At 46.6% G+C, this 22,941-nt stretch overlaps 1 protein-coding gene across 1 annotated transcript in view; it reads left to right on the plus strand.

The window, feature by feature from the left end:
- STAC3 (SH3 and cysteine rich domain 3) overlaps positions 1 to 22,473 on the plus strand; it is a 212,911-nt gene extending 190,438 nt beyond the window's left edge. The window contains exons 7-11 of the mRNA XM_073576950.1: positions 363 to 412; positions 8,485 to 8,576; positions 8,742 to 8,793; positions 18,037 to 18,174; positions 21,839 to 22,473. Of these exons, the coding sequence (XP_073433051.1) occupies positions 363 to 412; positions 8,485 to 8,576; positions 8,742 to 8,793; positions 18,037 to 18,174; positions 21,839 to 21,937 (431 nt within the window). The 3' untranslated portion in view covers positions 21,938 to 22,473. The remainder of the gene's footprint in view (positions 1 to 362; positions 413 to 8,484; positions 8,577 to 8,741; positions 8,794 to 18,036; positions 18,175 to 21,838) is intronic.
- Positions 22,474 to 22,941: the final 468 nt, after the last annotated feature.

A 22,941-nucleotide genomic window follows, 5' to 3' on the forward strand; every position in this document is an offset into this window, starting at 1 on the left:
AGATTGTGGATTTACCATATCCTATTAGTCTCCAATTGTGTTGAAAACATTTTTTTCATGAGTGTTAATATCTACAGCTCACCTTACAGCCCACAGAGAGTTATGTGTAAAAGGAACAGTTTAGCCAGTAATAGCTGCTCTCAGTAATATCTTCTTCTGACGTAAAGGTCACACTTATGATTCCACAGAAGGTCAATTCAGCTTTTTATCCTCTACAGGGAGATAATGAGCTCCAATTATAAATGAGTAATCATAATTGCAAGACCCATGTTTTAATTGTTTCTGAAAAGAGCTTTGAGGTCTCAAAAAGAAATATGCTGAACAAGTGTCATGCCCACCATTACTCTCTTGTTTAATCCTAGATTCTCCTGATGGTGACAAAAAAGGAGATAAAAACGCACAGGATGCAAAGGTAAATTGCTGCTTTTCAAAATGTGTCACCTTCATTTAAGACGTGATTGAGCAAAGTCTGCTAAATGTAACACCAAGTATAAAACAAGCATTTATTGTTATGGTATAGAACAGTACGAGGTTGAACCTGCTCATCAAAACGTTAAATATTAGATAATGGAAGAGGTAGACGCCAATAATAAGGGTAGTGCTAGATGGGGCAGCACGGACGTGATTGCCATAGATCTTAAAACTACTGCAGTTCAGGAATTGTGCATTAAATGTAAGCATGATTCACTTGGAAAACTTTTTTTTTTTTACAATCAGTCTCATAGTTTTGGTGGAGTAACTTTTGTTTTTCAACAATCTTGCCCATCAATTTATATAATTGCCTTGTAATGTTTTCATTTCCTGTTCTGTCCAGATGTCACCGTATCCCAGAATTCCAAGTGGAGGAAGTTCACCGACCGCCATATTGGGACACCCAAGTGATGGCTGTCTCAATATGGAAACTGCTGCTGGTACCAAGCTATTGCACGGTACGACCAGCGGAACACCGTCACACCACACACACACACACACACACTCTATACGCCGTACGCAACACTCTCACACACACTCACATTCACACTCTCATACTCACAGTCACACTCACACACACTCACTCACAGTCACACACACTCACTCACACAAATACACACTCACACACACTCATTCACACTCACATTCTCACACTCACATTCTCACACTCACACACTCTCTCTCACTCACACTCATACACACTCACACACTCTCACACTCTCACACTCACATTCACACTCACATTCACACTCTCACACACACTCTCTCACACTCACATTTACACACTTACACTCACATGCTCTCACACTCACAGTCACACTCATAGTCACACTCATAGTCACACTCACACACACTCACATTCACACTCACACACACACACACACACACACACACACACACACACTCACATTCACACTCAGACTCACACACTCACATTCACACTCTCACATTCACTGCTGTGCAGCGACAGGAACCCTACGCCTAACATTACCCCCCCTCCTAGGGCCCCCTCCTCTCTGAGCCTCGCTGCGCTCAAATTCCGCAATGAGAAGAGGAGTGTGGATGTTTTCCACCGGCTCCCAGGTCCGAGCCTCAGGACCATGACCCTTCCAAACCACCAAGTAAAACTTTTTTGCCCCGCATCACCTTGCATCCCACGATGGCATTGACCTCAAACTCGTCTGACGACAGGTCCGATGTCCCGGCAGAATGCTCAGATAACCGGGACATGTGAATCCGGCTTAAGGAGAGACACATGAAACGTGTCCGAGATAGCCAAGTGTGGTGGAAGGGCCAGGCGGTAGACAACAGGGTTGATCTGCTCGAGGACCTTGAAAGGGCCAATATAGCGCAGTGCGAACTTAGTGGATTCAACCCGCAGCCTGATGTTTCGGGCAGAAAGCCACACTAAGTCGCCAGGGGCGAAGGTCAGAGCAGGACGCCTGTATGCGTCAGCGGAGACCCTCATTCTCTCCTTGGAGGTCCGGATAGCATCCTGAGTGCGATCCCAAATGTCACGTGCCTCCACCGCCCAGTCTGCCACCCTAGAGTCGTTGGATGACACGGGCATGGGCACAGGGACGTGCGGATGCTGGCCGTAATTTAGGAGGAATGGGATCTGACAGGTGGAGTCGGCCACAGCATTGTTCAAAGCAAACTCCGCCCATGGCAGCAAGGATGCCCAATCATCCTGCCTGGCCGAGACAAAATGTTGCAGAGAACAGAGCTCTCTCCAGAACTGAGACGCAAACTGAGGAACCCGGTCGCTGACAATCTTATCCGGCATGCCGTGCAGGCAGAAAACATGTTTAATAAACAACGCTGCCAGGCCCCATGCAGAAGGCAGCTGCAAGAGTGGTACCAGATGCACCATCTTGGAGAAATGATCGGTGACCACCCAAATGATGGTGTTGCCACTGGATTTGGGCAGACCCACCACAAAGTCCATACCGACCATCTCCCAGGGCTTGTCCGCTACCGGCAGGGGAGAGAGTAACCAAGCGGGCCCCTGCCGAGAGGACCGATTCTGGGCGCAAGAGACGCACGCCTGAATATAGTCCCTGACGTCATGGGCCATATGCGGCCAACGGTACATCCTCGCCAGGAGATCAGAGGTCAGTTTGGTCCCAAAACGTCCCCCCACCCTGGAAGAATGAGCCCAAGAGAGGACCTCCGGTCGCAGATGGGCAGGGACAAAAGTCTTGCCCGGAGGTACCGACTCGAGAGCAACCGGAGCCGCAGTCCTCAGACTCTCCGATGGGACTATCAGCCGAGGCTCCTCCGACAACACCACAGAGTGAGAAAGAGCGTCGGCCCAGACATTCTTCTCCCCAGAGAGAAAATGCAGGGTGAAATGGAATCGGGAGAAGAACAAGGACCATCTGGCCTGGCGAGAATTCAACCGCTGGGCAGTCTGTAGATAGACCAAATTTTTGTGGTCGGTGAACACCTGGAAAGGGTGGCAAGCCCCCTCCAGGAGGTGTCTCCACTCTGAGAAGGCCAGCTTCATTGCTAGCAACTCCCTGTCCCCGATGGAATAATTCCTCTCCGCCGGTGTGAAGGTCTTAGAGAAGAAGAAGCATGGGTGCTTCCGACCTTGCAAGTCCTTCTGGAACAGTAACGCTCCAGCACCAACGGAAGAGGCATCCACCTCCAGAATGAAGGGCTTATCTACATCGAGGCGATGTAGAATGGGAGCGCTAGCGAAGTGGGATTTAATAGTGGCGAAGGCCTTGGAGACGGTTTCCGACCACAGTTTGGGGTTTGCACCCTTCTTGGTGGGGGCTACCAAGGGCGCTACCAAAGTTGAGAAATGGGGGATGAATTGGCGATAGTAATTTATGAACCCCATAAAGCGCTGCATCGCTTTGAGAGAATGGGGCTCTTGCCAATCCATCACCGCCTGTAGTTTGACAGGATCCATAGCCAACCCCTGGGCTGAGATGATATAACCCAGGAAAGGCAAGGACTCCTGCTTAAACACACATTTCTCCAACTTGGCGTAAAGGGAGTTTGCCCGCAGGAGATCGAAAACTTTGCGAACATCTCTCCGGTGGAAGTCAATATCTGGAGAGTAAATGAGAATATCGTCCATATAGACTACTACCGAGGTGGTAAGCATCTCCTGGAAGACATCATTTACAAAGTCTTGGAAGACGGCTGGAGCATTACAGAGCCCGAAGGGCATCACCAGGTATTCATAGTGCCCATCTCTGGTGTTAAATGCCGTCTTCCATTCGTCCCCCTCGCGGATGCGAATCAGGTTATAGGCTCCTTGCAGATCAAGCTTAGTAAACACTCTCGCTCTCCGTAGCCTATCGAACAGTTCTGATATCAGGGGTAGAGGATACTTGTTCTTAACGGTTATGGTGTTAAGACCCCTGTAATCGATGCACGGACGTAATTCTCCATTCTTCTTTTGGACAAAGAAGAATCCCGCTCCCGCCGGAGACACCGACTTCCTAATGAATCCTCTTGCCAGATTCTCCCTGGTATACTGAGACATGGCTTCTGTCTCTGGGAAAGATAGGGGGTAAACTCGACCCCGAGGAGGCTCAGCACCGGGCAAGAGGTCAATAGGACAGTCGTAAGGGCGGTGCGGCGGAAGGGTCTCCGCCGCCTTCTTGGAGAAAACGTCTGCATACTGCTGGTACGGCTTGGGAAGCGAGGAGAGATCTGCGGGAACCTCAGAGGTAGCAACCTGTACGCAGTCCCTCAGACACCTACCCTTGCAGGACTTGCTCCAACCGAGGATTTTTCCCGAGGACCACTCTATGTGAGGAGAGTGAGCTCGTAACCAGGGAACCTCTAGGAGGACCTGGTCGATACCTTCGGACATGACAAGAAGAGACAGCATCTCCTGATGGGAAGGAGACAATGAGAGTCTCAGTGGAGCCATCTGGTGGGTGATTTGGGATGGGAGTGTCGCACCATTCACCACTCTGATAATGACTGGTTGAGGAAGCAGGACCAGGGGAATTGCGTGTTGTAGGTTGAAGGCAGACGACATGAAATTGCCCTCCGCTCCAGAGTCCACACAAACCTCCACAACCAGAGTGGAAGAATTAAATTCTAACGCCCCTTTAAACAGGAGCTTGGAGGAGAAAGTCGCTGTGTCTTGTAGGCCCCCTCCGATAACCACTAGACGGGAGCGTCTCCCAGCCACTGTGGGCACTGGTTAGCAAGGTGCCCAGTCTGCCAACAACGGAAACAGACTGAAGGTACCTGCACGGACCGGACCCTAGGCCCCGTGCGGGACACCTCCATGGCCTCTGGAGGCCCAGGTGGCTGACCGAGTGGTTCCAGCGGTCTAGCTAAGTTTGGAGCCAACCTATATTGTTGGCGGGACTTGGAGCGCTCCAGCCCTTGCTCAGTGAAGCGAATGTTAATTCGGGTGGAAACCGTAATGAGCTCCTCCAAAGTGGTGGGCACCTCCCTGGTGGCCAGGGCGTCTTTGACATGATCAGCCAGGCCTCTCCAGAATATAGGTATGAGAACCTTATCTGGCCACTCAAGCTCTGAGGCCAGAGTTCTGAAGAGGATGGCATACTGACTGACCAGAGACGAACCCTATGTTAGGGCCAGCAACTGAAGTGCGGTGTCGTGTGCGACCCGAGGCCACAGGAACACCTGCTTCAAAGTGACCAGAAAATGGGTGGCACTCTGTACCAGGGGATCCCCAGGCTCCCACAGCGGGGTGGCCCACTCCAAGGCCCTGCCCGACAGAAAGGAGATGATAAATCCCACCATGGCCCGCTCAGAGGGAAATCGCGTGGCCAGTAACTCCAGGTGAATGGAGCACTGACTCACAAAACCCCTGCATGAAGCACTTTCACCCGATAACTTTTCGGGCAGCGGGAGGCGAGACAAGGTCGGGGCAGGGCTGGCCGTAGAGACACGGGCGACAGCCTCTGTAGCTGCTTGAACAGCGACCGAGGTAACATCCGCAGCTGAGGTGGAACGCTCTAGCGCTGCCAACCTACCCTCCAGCTGCTGGATGTATATATGCAGTCATTGTTCGTCCGCCATTATTAGCCAGACCCTGGCGCTGGGATAATGTTAGGGCTGGCAGAACGCACCAAATTATAAAATATTAGTGGGTTCGTTCGCAGCCCAGGGTTCACCGTGCAGAGGTGGTACACTGCTGCTCGGTAATGGCGGGCGAATAAAGCGGTGTAAAAACAGTCACACGTGGGTTACGTCACCCAATGTGAACAGGAGCGAACTCTGTTAATTCACAAAGCCGCACAACCGATGAATGTGGATGCCGGAGCCTGTTTAGCTCACAGAGCCCGACTAAAGAGTGCACAGCAAGCGGCCACAGAATTCTACCATAAGGACATGGGGTTAGAGTCCCTCTAAGCCCACTGAGCGTGAGGCGTCGCTGCCACAAGCGCCGCTATAGACGCTGGCTAAGGAGTATGGAGCATGTGCACTGAAGCGTGCCGAGTCACCGATGATGAATACTGCCTGACTCAGACTCTGATCTACCTACACCTAAGCCTGGGCGCTAGCAGGCTAGGCTGCACAACACATGCGTACCAAGGGTAGGGGTTTCATAATGAGTCAGTCACCAGAGACATTCAAAGGTGCATACACCACTCACTCCTTATAGTCTGAAAATACATTCTATCCTAGCGCATGGCCGAGCGGCCATGCGAATCTTTTATAGCCACGAGCGTCCGGGACCTTCCTGGCTTCTCAGATGGACCAATCCGAACAGGAGCAGGACCTGAGCACGTGACCATCGATCTCCAATGGGGGATCACTTCACGGGCATTCTCAGTGGCCCGACAGGAGGACTTAGTCCCTGGAGAATCTCGCTGCTGAGCAGCCTGCATTGCCATAGCTGTGCCAGAGGTGGCAGCAGCAAGCAAACCCACGGAACTGGTCTGGGCAGAGCGCCGGGACTGACGAGTTTGCTGAGAAACCTTCTCTGCAGCTGGAGAGGAATGGGAGACCGCCGGAAGCAAGGCTCGGGATTCCTGCTGTGACAGGAACCCGACGCCTAACAAAGAGTAAGTACATACTGCTATTAAAAAGGGGCAAGGTTCAAATGTAAACAATTTATGCCAATTTTCTGTTTAGTAAAATACCAGAAACCAATGAAAAGTTCAACCAGATTTTGTTTTGGCCCCTTTCTGACATATAACGTACTATTACGTCAAATGTTAGGGCCATGTCTTTAAAAGCTTGGTCAGAGCGTGTATTATTGCTGGTAGATGATGGCTGTGTTGTTTAGCCATCATATGCCTTTACCAGCAGCAGGTCAATCAATAAATGCTATTGTCAATAATTGGGGGTGCAGCATTCCAAGCAAGTATTGTCCTCACTTCATTGCATGCCAATGGATTGTCATTTCAGCTGAGGAGCTACGGAAGACCCCTATGAAAACCAACCTGTGGCTGGCATTCATAGGAGACTATTACTTTTGTATTGCAGTATATAGCAGTTCAAGTCCCCTAAGGGGACTAAAAAAATAAAGAAAAAAGTTTTTAGAAATTAAAAAAATAAAAACGTTATTAACCCTTTATTAAAGATAAAGGATTAAAAAGAAAACAAACACATATATGTTATCTCCATGTACACAAAAGTCCAATTTATCAAAGTCCACAATTAATTAACCCTACTGGTAAACAACGTAACAAGAAGAAATTTAAAACTACTGAGTTGTTTTATTTTTGGTTGCTGCATCACCACAAAAAATACAATAGGAATACAAAGCTCCATCACCCAAAAATAAAATCATTATGGGTCACGGAACAAGCAAGTTTGATTTTTTCCATCACATAAAAAAATATGTTCGCTATCACAGCAATCATTCTAACCTGGCATACCATATTGCCAGGTTATTTTTACCGCAATATGAACACCATTTAAACAAAGCCCAAATAGAAAAGTACGGAATGGCTTTTTTTTGCGCTATTTCACTGCATTTGGAATTTTTGCCCATTTTCCTGTATCTTGAGTGTTAAAATCAATGGTGTCATTGAAAACCACAACTCAAAAATACAAGCCCAATGTCATGCTATGAGAGTCATTGGTAAGGAATAGGGGCCTCAAACTGTCCCTGGAACTGGGACCCTAACTATCCCTGTCCGGGGGGTACTCTTGAAGGTAGGGTTGCCTGAGTCTGCAACCTTACTATGCTCCTGTTAATGTCTTATGTGGTCCATAACCCCTTCCCCAGGAGTATAAACACGTAAGACAAACAGGGATAACAAAAAGCAACTTACATACAAAAACACTCACCAAGGATAGAGAATAATAAAGGGAAGGATAGGAATATAGAAGCCAAATGGAAATAGGATAATAGAGAAAGCATACACCCAAAAATAGCACACAGCAATCTCCTGCAACAACTATGAAATCCAACTTCAGCACACCAACTACAGCGAGCCAGGAAGTAAACTTTTACAGGCAGGGATGAGAAGGTTTGGCCAGGTTTTATAGAGAGAGAAAATGAGCAGTTGTGAAATGGAGCTGCATGTCTCTAACCAGCATACAAAGTCATTAACATCTTCTGCACCAAAGGAAACAAAGTCCATTTAATATGAGAAACAAAACACAGGTTAAATGGAAGATCTGCTTTTCACAGTATGCAAAGATCACCAAACCCCAAATCTCCTAGGAGGATGTGACATACTCGTGACACCATCATATGGATGAAGAAATACAAAAGTTATGGCTCTTGGAAGAAGGGAAATTAAAAACAATGAGAATGCCAAATCCTACATAGCACGATAACTGTGACTTTGCTCCAGTTTTTGATCCTCCTAGTTGTTCTCAAGCCTCCTATAGCTGCCTAACCCACAAGAAATGCTTATGTTAGTTCTGTAGGGGGTGTGTATTGTACTGGTAGAGCGGCAAACAGTATATTCTTCAGACTTCCTTTCCTACTGCCTTAGTTATTTTATATCTTTTGCAATGTATGAATGAGCCTGTCTTAGTTTCTCAAATTCCACTGATTCTTGACATTGATTAGTACAATATGTCATATTTTTCCCGTATCAGAATAAGAAGGCACAACCTGGCTTCATGCAATCTCATTATTTTGTTGCTCTTTACCGTTTCAAAGCTTTGGAGAAGGACGACCTCGATTTCCAGTAAGTATTAAGTTTGTTAGTTCTTCAAATCAAGGATTTATCACTGACAAACTGAAGAACATATATGAAACTAATAATATGCAGACATTTATACTGTATGTTATAGTGTCAATGTCTGCTCATATAAAGTGAAATATATTCATAATGCATTATTTTCAATTACAGGGCTGGAGATAGGATCACTGTCATTGATGACTCCAATGAAGAGTGGTGGAGGGTACGTGCACCCATTTATTAAAACAAGATATGTTATACATATACTTAAAGGTCTTTTCCCATTTTATAAGTTGATAGTATAGAGCTAAGACACAGTCTATGGGATGCCACCAATCCTGAAAATGAAAATGTGTCCTTTTCTAATTTTTACATCCACAGCAGCGATCTAGACCACCCAGCTTTTGCATGGGTCTGATTTCAATTTCCTGCACTGTTGCTGTGCAAGGAAATAAAACAGTGAATAGTATGCTATAACCCAATCTTTTGTAGCAGAAGTCTGGCAGAGCTGAGTATGTCAGAAAGCACACTCGTGGGTTGCAGAACCCAGAGGAATAGCACAACTGGGTTTGTAAGGCGACATACTTGAAATAGCAAAGCCTAGTGGTACAACAGAGCTGGATTTGGCTGGCTGAACACTGTATGAGCAAATCCAAAAATGTTTAGTAGAACTAAGTAACAGAGCCCAGTGAAATGGTATTGTCAAGCATGCCAGACTACTTGAATACTAACCAGCTCTTTCAATCTCTGCTCTGATCAACTCCTGTGTTTCTCCACTCCATTCAAAGTCAGCAAGCAGTTAATCCTGAATGCTATATATGTGTTTTCAACTATGCAAGCTTATATCTGGAATATAGTTATTTCAACTTACTCTGCTTGTCCCCTTATGTTGTGAGGTCAAGAAACTTTTCAAAGTGCTTTATGATCCATATAGTGCTGGACATCTGTTTATCTGACCACAACACTTTATTGGGTCCTGCTGTCTCAATTTAGTTTGATTGATTAAGGAGGAGAGAGCAAAAAAAAAAAAATCTAAGGCTTAGCCTCCTATATATTCAGACATAGCTTGGGGAAGGCATTTATGCAGGGGGCATTTATGCACATGTAATCTAAGTACATGTATCAAAGTACTGGCAGTTATAACATGGCAGTTAGACAGGGCAGGAGACAGGTAAGACCTTTATATATTTCTACTCCCTGTACATTTGGAGTACAACAAATATATACCATATGCATTTGTGTAATTTATATCCTGGCAGCTGCATTCACACACATCCACCGCCCTGGCATTAACTCTCTACACTCCATCCATATCGGCCCCTTGCTCCTTCCTCTATGTATAGCACTCATGCTCTTTTCACATTGTTAAATTGCACAGATCCAGTCAGTCCCACCATTCAACATAAGAGACACTCTCACAAATCACTTAACCATCTGCTCACTCTTTCTATCCTCCTTCTCCTAGTCGCAGGAGACATTGCTCCCAACCCTGGTCCCCCATGTTATAGAAAGTCAAACCCCCCCAACTGCTACACTCAGAAACCCCTCTAATCTTATTAATATTCCCTGTATGCCATCTGTCTCTCTTAATTGTGCACTTTGGAATTCTCTCTCAGTGTGTAACAAACTCTCCTTCATTCATGACTTTTTTCTTTCTAATTCTCTTAACCTCCTGGCTCTTACTGAAACCTGCATCCAGCAGTCAGACACTACCGCTGCAGCTGCTCTTTCATACGGGGGACTACACTTCTCTCATATCCCAAGATCAGACAATAGAGTAGGTGGAGGCGTTGGTCTGCTCCTATCACCAAAATGTACCTTTCAGGTTATCCCTCAACTACCCTCACTAGTCTTCCCTTCTTTTGAGTTCCATGCTGTCAGACTTTACACCCCCTTCTCCATGCAAGTGGTGGTGGTGTATCGTCCTCCCGGTCCCTCCCATCAGTTCCTGGATCATTTTGCCACTTAGCTTCCACATTTTCTCTCCTGTGACATCCCTACCCTCATCATGGGAGATTTCAACATCCCAATTGCTCTTCCCCTTTCCCCATCTGCTACTCACCTTTTATCTCTAACCTCCTCGTTTGGCCTTTCTCAGCTTACTAATTCTCCAACGCAGGAAGACGGAAACTCCTTTGACTTGGTCTTCTCTGGGCTTTGTGCAGTGGATGATTTTGCAAACTCCCCTCTCCTGCTCTCTGACCACAATCTTCTTTCATTCTCTATCAAGAACTGCAAGGCTGCTCAGGTCACCCCCACTGTCCATACTTATAGAAACATACAAGCCATTAACACCCAGGAACTTATGAAGAACTTGCAGTCTTCATTGGCCCCTATCTCCTCCCTCTCATGTCCTGATTCTGCACTGAAGCATTACAATGAAACACTTCAAAGTGCCCTGGATGAATTTGCACCCCCTATAAATAGAACACCACAACACAGACGGCGAAAATCCTGGCACAACCTGCAAACACGTTTCCTGCAGCGGTGCTCCAGGTGCGCCGAACGTCTGTGGAGAAAATCCAATCTACACGAAGATTTCATCCATTATAAGTTTATGATTAGAACACACAACACTGCCCTTAACCTCTCAAAACAAACCTATTTCAACACTCTTATCACCTCACTGTCCAATAACCCAAAACGTCTCTTTGACACTTTTCATTCTCTACTCAACCCAAGAGTACAGTCCCCAACCACGGAGCTCCGAGCTGACTATCTGGCCAATTACTTCAAAGAAAAAATTGACCAGATGTGACAGGAAATTATCTCCCAATCACCTCATACCATGCACTGTCCTCCCTCCCCCACTGCATCTAGCTCACTCTCTGATTTTGAACCAGTCACAGAAGAAGAAGTAAGCAGGCTCCTTGCATCTTCTCGCCCAACCACTTGCACCAGTGACCCATTTCCGTCACATCTCCTCCAGTCCCTTTCCCCTGCTGTCACCCCTCACCTAACTAAAATATTTAACCTCTCTCTCTCTTCTGGTATCTTTCCCTCCTCATTTAAGCATGCCATCATACATCCACTACTTAGAAAACCATCCCTCAACCACAACTGTGCCACTAACTATAGATCTGTCTCTAATCTTCCCTTCATCTCTAAATTCCTGGAGTGCCTGGTCCACTCCCGTCTTATCCGCTATCTCTTTGATAACTCTCTTCTTAACCCTCTCCAATCCGGTTTCCGCTCTTTAACTCTACTGAAACTGCCCTCATTAAAGTCTCTAATGATCTACTAACAGCTAAATCAAATGGTCATTACTCCATGCTAATTCTCTTGGATCTCTCTGCAGCATTCGACACTGTGGATCATCAGCTCCTCCTCACTATGCTCCGTTCCTTTGGCCTCAAGGACACCGTTCTCTCCTGGTTCTCCTCCTATCTCTCTGACCGCTCCTTTACTGTATCTTTTGCCGGTTCCTCCTCCTCTCACCTTCCCCTTACTGTTGGGGTTCCTCAAGGATCAATCCTAGGCCCCCTCCTCTTCTCCTTGTACACTGCCCCTATTGGTCAAACAATCAGTGGATTTGGTTTCCAGTACCATCTCTATGCTGATGACACCCAATTGTATGCTTCTTCTCCTGACATCACGCCAGCCTTTCTAGAAAACACCAGCGATTGTCTAAACGCTGTGTCTAACATCATGTCCTCACTATATCTGAAACTGAACCTGTCAAAGACTGAACTCCTTGTGTTTCCTCCCTCTACTAATGTACCTATACCCGACATTGCCATTTCTGTGTGTGGTTCCACTGTTTCTCCCCAGCAACATGCCTGCTGTCTTGGGGTCATACTTGACTCCGAGCTTTCCTTTGCCCCCACATTCGATCACTGGCTCGCTCTTGTCATCTGCACCTCAAAAACATTTCTAGAATTCGACCTTTTCTTACTTTTGACTCTGCAAAAGCTCTTACTGTTTCTCTTATTCATTCTCGTCTCGACTATTGTAACTCTCTTCTAATCGGTCTCCCTCTTACCAAACTCTCCCCTCTCCAATCTGTCTTGAATGCTGCAGCCAGGATCATATTCCTCACCAATCGTTACACCGATGCCTCTACCTTGTGCCAGTCATTACACTGGCTACCCATCCACTCCAGAATTCAGTATAAACTTATTACCCTCACCCACAAAGCCCTCCATGGCTCAGCACCACCCTACATCTCATCCCTTGCTTCAGTATACCACCCTACCCGCGCCCTCTGTTCTGCTGATGACCTGAGGTTAGCATCCTCAATATTCAGAACCTCCCACTCCCGTCTCCAAGACTTTACACGTGCTGCACCAATTCTTTGGAATGCACTTCTCAGGTCAATACGATTAGTCCCCAATCCCCACATTCTTAAGCGTGCACTAAAAACGCATTTATTCAGACTGGCGTATCACCTCAACACATTAACCTAATCTATCCCTGTGTGGCACAGCCAAAAGCTTTACCATAACCAGGTTCCCCGCATCATGTTCCCACATGCTTTATGCATCCATTAGCCCTCTGTGTCTGTACTGTTACACACTTAACATTATGGCTGGTCCATACAATCAGGGCAACTGTTACCACCCACCTTTCGTGTCTACCTCTTTCCTCATAGACTGTAAGCTTGCGAGCAGGGCTCTCATTCCTCTTGGTAATTGTTATAATCTATGTGATTATTGTTATGCTGTAATGTCTATTGTCTGAACAAATCCCCTCTGAAATGTAAAGTGCTGCGGAATATGTCGGCGCTATAGAAATAAAATTTATTATTATTAATACTAAGATGGTGGGTGCATCACAACCTGATCCAGCCTATAAGACCTTAGTGTAAAATGAGAGGTGTATGGGTCGCCCTCCCAGGGCTGTGGGGTACTTGGTACCGGGCCAGTGTCAGGGGGAAAGGTGTCACAGCAGTGGTGACCCGGTCCGTGGCCCTGGGCCCCCAAATCAATGGTGGTTTGAGATATAGTTTATGTGAAAGTTCGTGACGCCACCTGTGGTGTTTGGTAAGCAAGATGTTAAGCCAACGCTGAGTGCAGATCCTCTGGGACTGATGGTGTGTTGCAGCATAGATGGTGTAGCTCCCCACATGTGAAGCTGTAACCCCAGGGCAGTGTGTAGGCGCAGGCGGTGTGAGGAATGTTAGTACCCAGATGTAGCAGTGCTGATGGTGTTGGCGCACAAATGAATGGAGGACACCAGGGCTTGCAGTTCCAAAGCTTTACTCACAGTTCGTGGTACACACTGGTGCCTGCCTCCGTGCCGTGTCCTCCGGGGTAGAGACTCAATCAACCTCCCGGGCAAGTCAGGATTCTCCTCTCCAACACTCCGCAACATGTACCTTTCCTGAACGACTCCTCTATTGCGCCTTTTAGTGTGAAGAGCTCCAGTATCGTGGTACTCTGAAGTTCCTCCTGTTAGATGTTCCTAACAACTCTCCTTGTACGGCAGACAGCTGTAGCCTACTTCGGGGACTCCCTTTATCCTGAGTCCCGGCTCTCTATACAGATGCTGTTGTGCCCCAAGTCTGGGATGGGAGTAGTGCATTTACAGCCAACTACTTCACCAGTGTCTGCTGCAGAACCATAAGTATCCATACAACCTCGGGGACCGGGCCCCGGCCTTGCGCTGAGAACCTAGAAGCAGGGTTCCTCTTCCAACCCACAACTCCTCTCTGTTCTCCTACTCCTTTGTTCTGCGCTGTTCCTTCTCTCTCTTATGGAAGCTTAGGTTGCAGTTCTATGTCTTTCTCCTTCTGTTCCTTTCCTAGCGAGCTCGTTCCACTAAGACCAGTCCTCAGCCTCGCCTGACTGACTGTCTTCCTCCGCCTTGAGCTCCCCTCAGGCTGACCTCCTGTCAGCCTGATCCCAGACTGAACTCCTGTCAGACTGATCTGTAATTCTAAACTTTCCCACTCTTTTATATCTAACTCCACCCACCTCCTAGCACATCTCGTGTTACGAAGCAAGGACCCACGAAAGGTGCTCTGCTACCCTCTAAGCATGGAGCCGCAATCTGGTCCATTGCTGAACTATCCTGTGTGTGGGTGCAGGTGTTGTAGTGTGGAAAGGATTTCCCAACTTACCTAATTGGTGGGGCACCACACCTTAGGAGAAGGTGCAGTACCTCTGTGGCGACTGAGCCTCAGGGACGCCACATACCCCCCCGTTAAACACAGAACGTCCGCGGGCTTCAAGATAACAAAGTAGACAGCAAAGAAACATACAAAAATTTTGTAATGCATAACAAACTTTTCTTATACTAATCTTCCTAGTATAGGATGTACTCATCTTGAACGTTACAAACAATTCTATCTAAAATCCTATCTGAAATTTTTATTTCTAAGTGCATCTCTAAATTTCAAAGTGCTATTCTCTGTAATACATTTTCCTTTCATTTTTCTCTTTCTCTAGACGCAAGACGCTGATCGCAAATACCTGGTCTGTCACCTGTCACTTTCAATTCTTTATTCACATCACTCATCTCTAGATCAGACATTCCTAATTCTTCTATAAAAGCCACTTCTCAGTTACTAATACTCTTGTAAAACACATTATCAAATACTTCACAGTAAAACATTCAACAATTATTCTTGTTAGTGCTGGACACCGCTCCCAGCCGGGATCTCTTGCAGTGTCCTTTGAGGTAAACATCATCTTCGAAAAGTGTCCATGCAAAAGCATTTTCTTCGCAAAGTGTCTCTATATGTAAAACCAAGAGAGGGCACCTAAAGAGGTGCAACTATTTACAATAAAAGTTTTTGGATCACTCCAAGTTCATGATCGCTAGTGCAAAATTGAAGAACCCTGCCAATCAAAACAGGGCAACTAAAGGTGCTACCAGAAAAACAAAAACATGATAGCAAAAATAGAAAAATAAAAAAAGGCACAACTGGTGCAAACAAACCCTCCTGGCTAACGAGAATTTTGAGAAATCTTCTAATGCTGATCCCCTCCTGGGGTTCTGGAAGCTGAACTGGAACTGCTACCAGATGTGGTACTTGGAATGTCCTCATCCTGTTGCTGGTTGCTTGACAACTCTGGTGCTGCGGCGCCACCTTCAGGGGTTCCGGTGTTCCCCCCCCAGGGACTGGTATCCCAGTCCCAGACCAGATCTAGCACGACCTGGCCAGCCGCTGCGACCGTGGTACACGCCAGGGCCTTCCCAGACGTCGGGGCATCAGACGTACCTGGGGCCTCCTGGCGGTGTGATCTCTGCTCCGGTGCTGGTGGAAGCAGGCCGGTGGCAGCGGGTGGTGGCTCCGGGTCCGCGGGGGCCTCCGGTGGGACCTGCACAGCTGCGTCAGGACCAGGCGGGAGCTCCTTCTCCTCCGCTTCAGCTCCCGGGGCTTCATATAATTCTTCTTGTGGTGGCAGCAGAGGGGCTTCGAATGCTGCCGGTGGTTTAGGCCCCTCCTAGGCGTGTGGCCTGCTCAGCCTCCATAAGGCCTCCTGCCTCAGTCGCAGACGGCACGTCAGCTGGGCGATGTCATCTTCTAGTTGCTGGTGGCTCATCTCAGAGATGGGGTCGGAGCCTTAAGCCATGGCACCAGGGAGATCCTTTTCCCTGCGCTCCGCAGGCCTCCTTCCCTCACTCTCCAAAATGGTGTTCTCGCATTCTTCTTCCTGCCTCGGCCCCTTTCCCGCCACTGGCTTCTTCTGCCCCTCCTTCCGGGGGCGGCGTCTTCTTCCAGCGCCTCTGTACCAAGCCAGTATACAAACTCCTTGGGGGGTGGGCCATGTCGCTGTCACATAGTAATTCAGGCAGGGAAGGCCCAATACTCTTCGCGGTCTTTTCCTAGGACCTCCCATCTCTTCACGCCCTTCTTCTCCACGCCAGCGGCCATTTCTAATGTCCATTTTACAGTCTATTAAATCAGGTATTCTGCACATTTTCAAAAGCACAAAGTCTCACAAATTTCAGGTGCATAGAACCTGATGGCATCGGGTCTCGTCATCCTGTTCGTGACGCCAAAGTTGGGTCGACCTCTCAGGACTGTGGGGTACTCGGTACCGGGCCGGTGTCAGGGGGAAAGGTGTCACAGCGGTGGTGACCCGGTCCGTTGCCCATGGCGCCCAAATCAATGGTGGTTTGAGATATAGTTTATGTGAAAGTTCGTGACGCCACCTGTGGTGTTTGGCAAGCAAGATGTTAAGCCAACGCTGCGTGCAGATCCTCTGGGGCTGATGATGTGTTGCAGCATAGATGGCGTAGCTCCCCACAGGTGAAGCTGTAACCCCAGGGCAGTGTGTAGGTGCAGGCGGTGTGAGAAATGTTGGTACCCAGATGTAGCAGTGCTGACGGTGTTGGTGCACAAATGAATGGAGGACACCAGGGCTTGCAGTTCCAAAGCTTTACTCAGTTTGTGGTACACACTGGTGCCTGCCTCCGTGCCGTGTCCTCCGGGGTAGAGACTCAATCAACCTCCCGGGCAAGTCAGGATTCTCCTCTCCAACACTCCACCAACATGTAGATTTCCTGAATGACTCCTCTATTGTGCCTTTTAGTGTGAAGAGCTCCAGTACCGTGGTACTCTGAAGTTCCTCCTGTCAGATGTTCCTAACAACTCTCCTTGTACGGCAGACAGCTGTAGCCTACTTCGGGGACTCCCTTTATCCTGAGTCCTGGCTCTCTATACAGATGCTGTTGTGCCCCAAGTCTGGGATGGGAGTAGTGCATTTACAGCCAACTACTCCACCGGTGTCTGCTGCAGAACCATAAGTGTTCATACAACCTCGGCGACCGGGCCCCGGCCTTGCGCTGAGAACCTAGAGGCAGGGTTCCTCTTCCAACCCACAACTCCTCTCTGTTCTCCTACTCCTTTGTTCCGCGCTATTCGTTCTCTCTCTTATGGAAGCTTAGGTTGCAGTTCTACGTCTTTCTCCTTCTGTTCCTTTCCTAGGGAGCTCGTTCCACTAAGACCAGTCCTCAGCCTCGCCTGACTGACTGTCTTCCTCCGCCTTGAGCTCCCCTCAGGCTGACCTCCTGTTAGCCTGATCCGAGACTGAACTCCTGTCAGACTGATCTGTAATTCTAAACTTTACCACTCTTTTATATCTAACTCCACCCACCTCCCAGCACATCTCGTTACGAAGCAAGGACCCATGAAAGGAGCTCTGCTACCCTCTAAGCATGGAGCCGCAATCTGGTCCATTGCTGAACTATCCTGTGTGTGGGTGCAGGTGTTGGAGTGTGGAAAGGAGTTCCCAACTTACCTAGTTGGTGGGGCACCACACCTTAGGAGAAGGTGCAGTACCTCTGTGGCGACTGAGCCTCAGGGGTGCTACATGTAGGCCAGGTTACCATGGTAATCTGATGCATTACAGGATCAGAGGGAGCCAGCCAGGGGGAAGGAGGACAAACAGCCCAGCGCTGAAGCAGTTGAGTAAAATATCAGAGACATAGTGGTTTTTTTTCTAAGACTAAGACCTACATAGTGTTTACATTTTAGCCTGAAATAATTTTAGTTTTATTTATTTTTTAATCTTAGGGTAAAATTGGTGAGAAAGCTGGCTACTTTCCAGCTAATTTCATAATTCGTGTGCGAGCTGGTGAGAGAGTATACAAGGTAACCCGATCCTTTGTGGGAAATAGAGAAATTGGACAGATCACACTCAAGAAAGACCAGGTAAAAAATAGTGCAGTCTTTTATATGTTTATTTATATTGTTCAATTTTTTTTGGTCAATTTGTTTATTGTGGTGGTATCATTTTTCTCTTCTGCATTGGTTTTCTCTTTTTCTACTGTACAGCCACATTCGGTGGTTAGGAACATATCTGTATAGGGTTTAAAATTAATGCTTCTAAATGCCACAAATTTTGTTACTCTGCATAGCAAACATATAATCCCATTATATCCTAATGTGTGGTGTCTGTACAACTGTTGTGGCTTTAAATGTTTATTATTAATTGATTTAGAAACAATTAGGTTAAGGAAAAGGCTTTCACAAGAACAGGTCCACTTGTTTCCTTGGCTTTTTCAGTATTATTTACTTCACTAGATGGAGGCTCGATGCTATCACATCAGGAGGGCGGTAATGTCATGATGGGGGCAGGCTTTGCAGTGTCCAGAATCTCCCCCCCATGTGCTCACCCACCTTTCCACTCTCTCTTTCCCCATGTGCTGACTTAACCCCAGGGAGGAAGCAAAGACATTACTGACATTACAGCAGGAGATCGCAGAGGATACATTTTGTGAGGTAAAATATTATTTAAAAAGTCAGTGAAATATTTTACCTCACAAAATGAATCCTCTGTGATCCCCTGCTGTAATGTCAGTATTGTTTTTTGCTTCCTCCCTTGCCCAGGAGATGTGGTATGCTCCGTACACGGTTAGACACAGAAAATTTTTAAAATGAACTTTTGTTCGTGGGAAAACCCCTTTAATGTTACCATCTTCCTCTGCCTGTAGACACGTCGCGCATCTACTGCCGGGATCAGCCGAATGATTCTCTGCACCTGCGTGGAATTCGCGCAGGCGCAGTTAATCAGACCACCACCATCTTTGTGCAGACAGATAACGGCGGTCACATTAAAACTGTGCATGCGCTCCTCCTGTACAAAGAAGGCGGCGGTCAGTGAATCATTCGGCTGATCCCAGCGGCGTGTTTGTGATGGTGTTCCGCTGCTGGTACCGCGCAAGAGGCTGCATACGGCGTATACAGTGTATGTGTGGTGTGTGTGGTACGTACGGCATATACAGTGTGTTTATGTGTGTGTGGTGTGTACGGCATATACAGTGTGTGTGTGGCGTGACGGTGTTCCGCTGGTGGTACCGCGCAAGAGGCTGGTACCAACAGCGTATTCCATATTGAGACACCCATCACTTGGGTGTCCCAATATGGCAGTCGGTGAACTTCCGCCGCTTGCAATTCTGGGATCTGGACTCATCTGGTTGTAACAGGATGTGAAAACATTACAAGGTAAGTATATATTAGACTAGATGGAGGCCCGATGCTATCGCATCGGGAGGGCGGTAATGTCACAATGGGGGCAGGCTTTGCAGCATTGAGAATCTCTCCCCCCATGCAGGGCCGGCTCCAGGTTTTTGAGGGCCCCGGGTGAAAGAGTCTCAGTGGGCCCCCCCCTTTAACACATACCACGATTCATGCTGTGATATCCGTGGTCCCGGCCAAAAACGGACTTGTCTCCGGACACGCATGTGATCCACACGGACACTCGTTCTGTGGCAAAACACGTTCATGTGAAGGAGGCTATTGATTAGTTGTGTACGCATGAAAGAAAGAAGAGAGAAAGAAAGAAAGAATAGAGAGAGAGAACAGAAACAGAGAAAGAAAGAACAGAGAGAAAGAAAGAATGAGGGGAGATAAAGAACAGAGAAAGAAAGAACAGAGAGAGAAAGAAAGAAGGAAAGAAAGAGTGGAAAAAAGAACAGAGAGGGAGAGAGAAAGAAAGAGGGGAAAGAAAGAACGGAGAAAGAAAGAACAGAGAGAGAAAAAGAGTGGACAGAAAAAAAGAACAGGGAGAGAAAGAGAAAAAGAAGGTAGGGAAAGAAAGAAAGAACAGAGAGGTAGAGAGAAAAAGAAAGAGGGGAAAGAACAGAGAGAAAGAAAGAGGGGAAAGAAAGAAAGGAGAAAGAAAGGGGAAAGAAAGAAAGAGAAAGAAAGAACAGAGAGAAAGAAAGAGAGGAAAGAGAGGACAGAGAGAGAGAAAGAACAGAGACAGAAAGAAAGAAAGAGGGGAAAGAAAGAGAACAGAGAGAGAGAAAGAAAGAACAGAAGAGAAAAAAAAAAGATTAGAGAGAAAGAACAGAGAGAGAGAAAGAAGCAAAGAAAGAAATATTCTATAAAATACATTTTGTCAGGTAAAATATTGTTCAGAAACAGTCAGTGAAATATTTAACCTCACAAAACGAATCCTTTGTGATCCCCTACTGTAATGTCGATATTGTCTTTTGCTTCCTCCCCTGCCCAGGATATGTGGTATGCTCTGTACACGGTCAGACAGAGACAATTTTGAAAATGAACTTTCGTTCGTGGGAAAACCTCTTTAATGTGACCGGCTTTTTCTGCCTGTAGACACGTCACACATCTGCCACCGGGATCAGCCGAATGATTCACTGTGCCTGTGTGGAATTTGCGCAGGCGCAGTGCGATGGTGTTCTGCTGGTAGTACCGCACAAGAGGCTGTGAGAGTGTGAGTGAGAGTGTGTGAGCGTATGAGAGTGTGAATGTGAGTGGTGTGAGGTAGCGCTGTCATTCAAGGTTGGGGGACACTCGCTTGGCAGCCACACAATCAGATCCAGCTCGGGTTTTCATAAGCCATAACAGTCCATGAGGTTTATTTGTCATCATAAACCACAGCAATATAAACAGCATCACAGGATAGCGTCCATTATACAGGCTATTCAGGGTTCCCACATGGCTGTTTCTCCAGGCTGCAGAAATCCACTCACTCCTCAGGGACTCTCAAACACTGGCCGCCATTACACACACAGCCGCTCCACAGGCTGTTAGTGAGGAGATCCTTCTCCTCACGGGACCTTCCAAACTGGACCAATCAGGTCCCAGCATTCACCCATGTGACCTACCCTGGCCACCATATATGGTCCGTAGCCACGCCCACCAGGTCACATGGCCTTCACATACTCACATAGCCTTTTACTATAGGTGTTATCAGACACACCCCTGGGTGGATTTGTAGGCAGCTAGAACCCGCCCATCTCTCCAGCTGCCGGAAGGCTTCTCCCTAACACATAGACACGAAAGATCAGCTCTGCAGATCAGCACATAACCAAGCCTTCATCTCAAAGCCACCCACCTTGAGATACACAACGGCCACTCAGTATTCTGCCACTCATCCTCTCTCTTGGGACATCCACACAGTGCCCCCTAATGGACACTGTGGTCATTACACCACAGTGGGTAAGTGTGAGTGTGTGTGATGCATACTGCGTATATAGTGTGTGTGTGTGTGGTGCGATGGTGTTCCGCTGGTGGTACTACACAATAGGTTGGTACCAGCAGCAGTTTCCATATTGAGACACCCATCACATGGGTGTCCCAATATGGCGGTTGGTGAACTTCCTCCGCTTGGAATTCTGGGATACGGTGACATCTGGACAGAACAGGAAATGAAAACATTACAAGGCAATTATATAAATAGATTAGAGATGAGCTGCAATAGAAGATTCAGACCATGAACCATAGTAGCACTGGTTCTGGAAATAAATATAATATTTTTTTTCCTTGTGCTGGACAACCTTATTTTATTTAACATGTACTTTCTAGTGTAACCTTGTTTAGTAATTAATCTGTTGTGTCCTTGATCTAGATTGTAGTACAGAAAGGGGAAGAAGTAAATGGTTACATCAAAGTTTTGACTGGACGAAAAGTGGGACTCTTTCCTGTAGACTTTCTGCAAGAGATATGAGGAAAGAAGAACAAAGAGCTGACAAACTGACAAAGCTGTGGAACATGACGTAATGATTGACAAAGTAATCACATCCACATCTGAGCATTTGAGATGATTTTTCTTTATTGAGAAACACGGCTCACTGCCAGTACTATCTGGATGTTAAAGAGTTTTTGCCAAGTTGTTCATTTAGCTCTACCTGGACATGGAGAAGGTATCACCTAGATCTCAACTAATCCTAACTTACATAGTTGACTGAATTTTGTGGTGCTGAGGAGTCTACACTTGTTGTAAGTCAAACATATGAGATTTGGTAAACTCAATACCAATTGGTTACGATTACCATGGGTCAACATGGCAAATATTGAGTGGGCTTTAAAACTTTTCAAGTGTTATTGACTCGATCGACGAATTACAATTTGACTTTATTGTCCATGACCTCTTTAAAAATATACATACTAAAATCTGAAGTATTTGAAATATTACTGCACTGCAAATTTTGTTGCCTTCACAATTGTAATGGACTATGACTTATTAAAATTTTCTGATAACTATCCTCCACGTACTTCATAAGCGACACACAGAACTGATCACTAAGAAATTTCATTGAATAGTTTGCATCCCATTTAAATTTAAGGATTCCTCATTTATTTAAACATCTTGCCCTTTTATAGATTTTTTTGGCTTTTTTTGTTAATTTCTGCAACTAATCATAAAACTAAAAAGACAAATATATTACAAGCTTTTTTATAGTCTTTGTACAATATCGAAACAAGACATAGTCCTAGTACTCTTATTCAGACACAGCGCCTCTTTCATTGTAACAGTAGTGCCCAAGTGCCTATGGTAATTAGTAGCTAACTGTCCATTGGTCAATAAATGAACCATTTTTTTTTTACCACAAATCAAGCTATAGTGATTGATAACAGGCCATTATGTTACCCCAAGTCATAACTAATGCCAATGGTCCTTGATCACTCTAAGTCCGTGTCTGCTAAACAATTAAAATAATAAACTTGTTA

Source organism: Dendrobates tinctorius, unplaced genomic scaffold (genome assembly GCF_039654945.1).
Source record: "Dendrobates tinctorius isolate UK_male_01 unplaced genomic scaffold, ASM3965494v1 ptg000051l, whole genome shotgun sequence".
In the NCBI taxonomy this organism is placed as follows: Eukaryota; Metazoa; Chordata; class Amphibia; order Anura; family Dendrobatidae; genus Dendrobates; species Dendrobates tinctorius.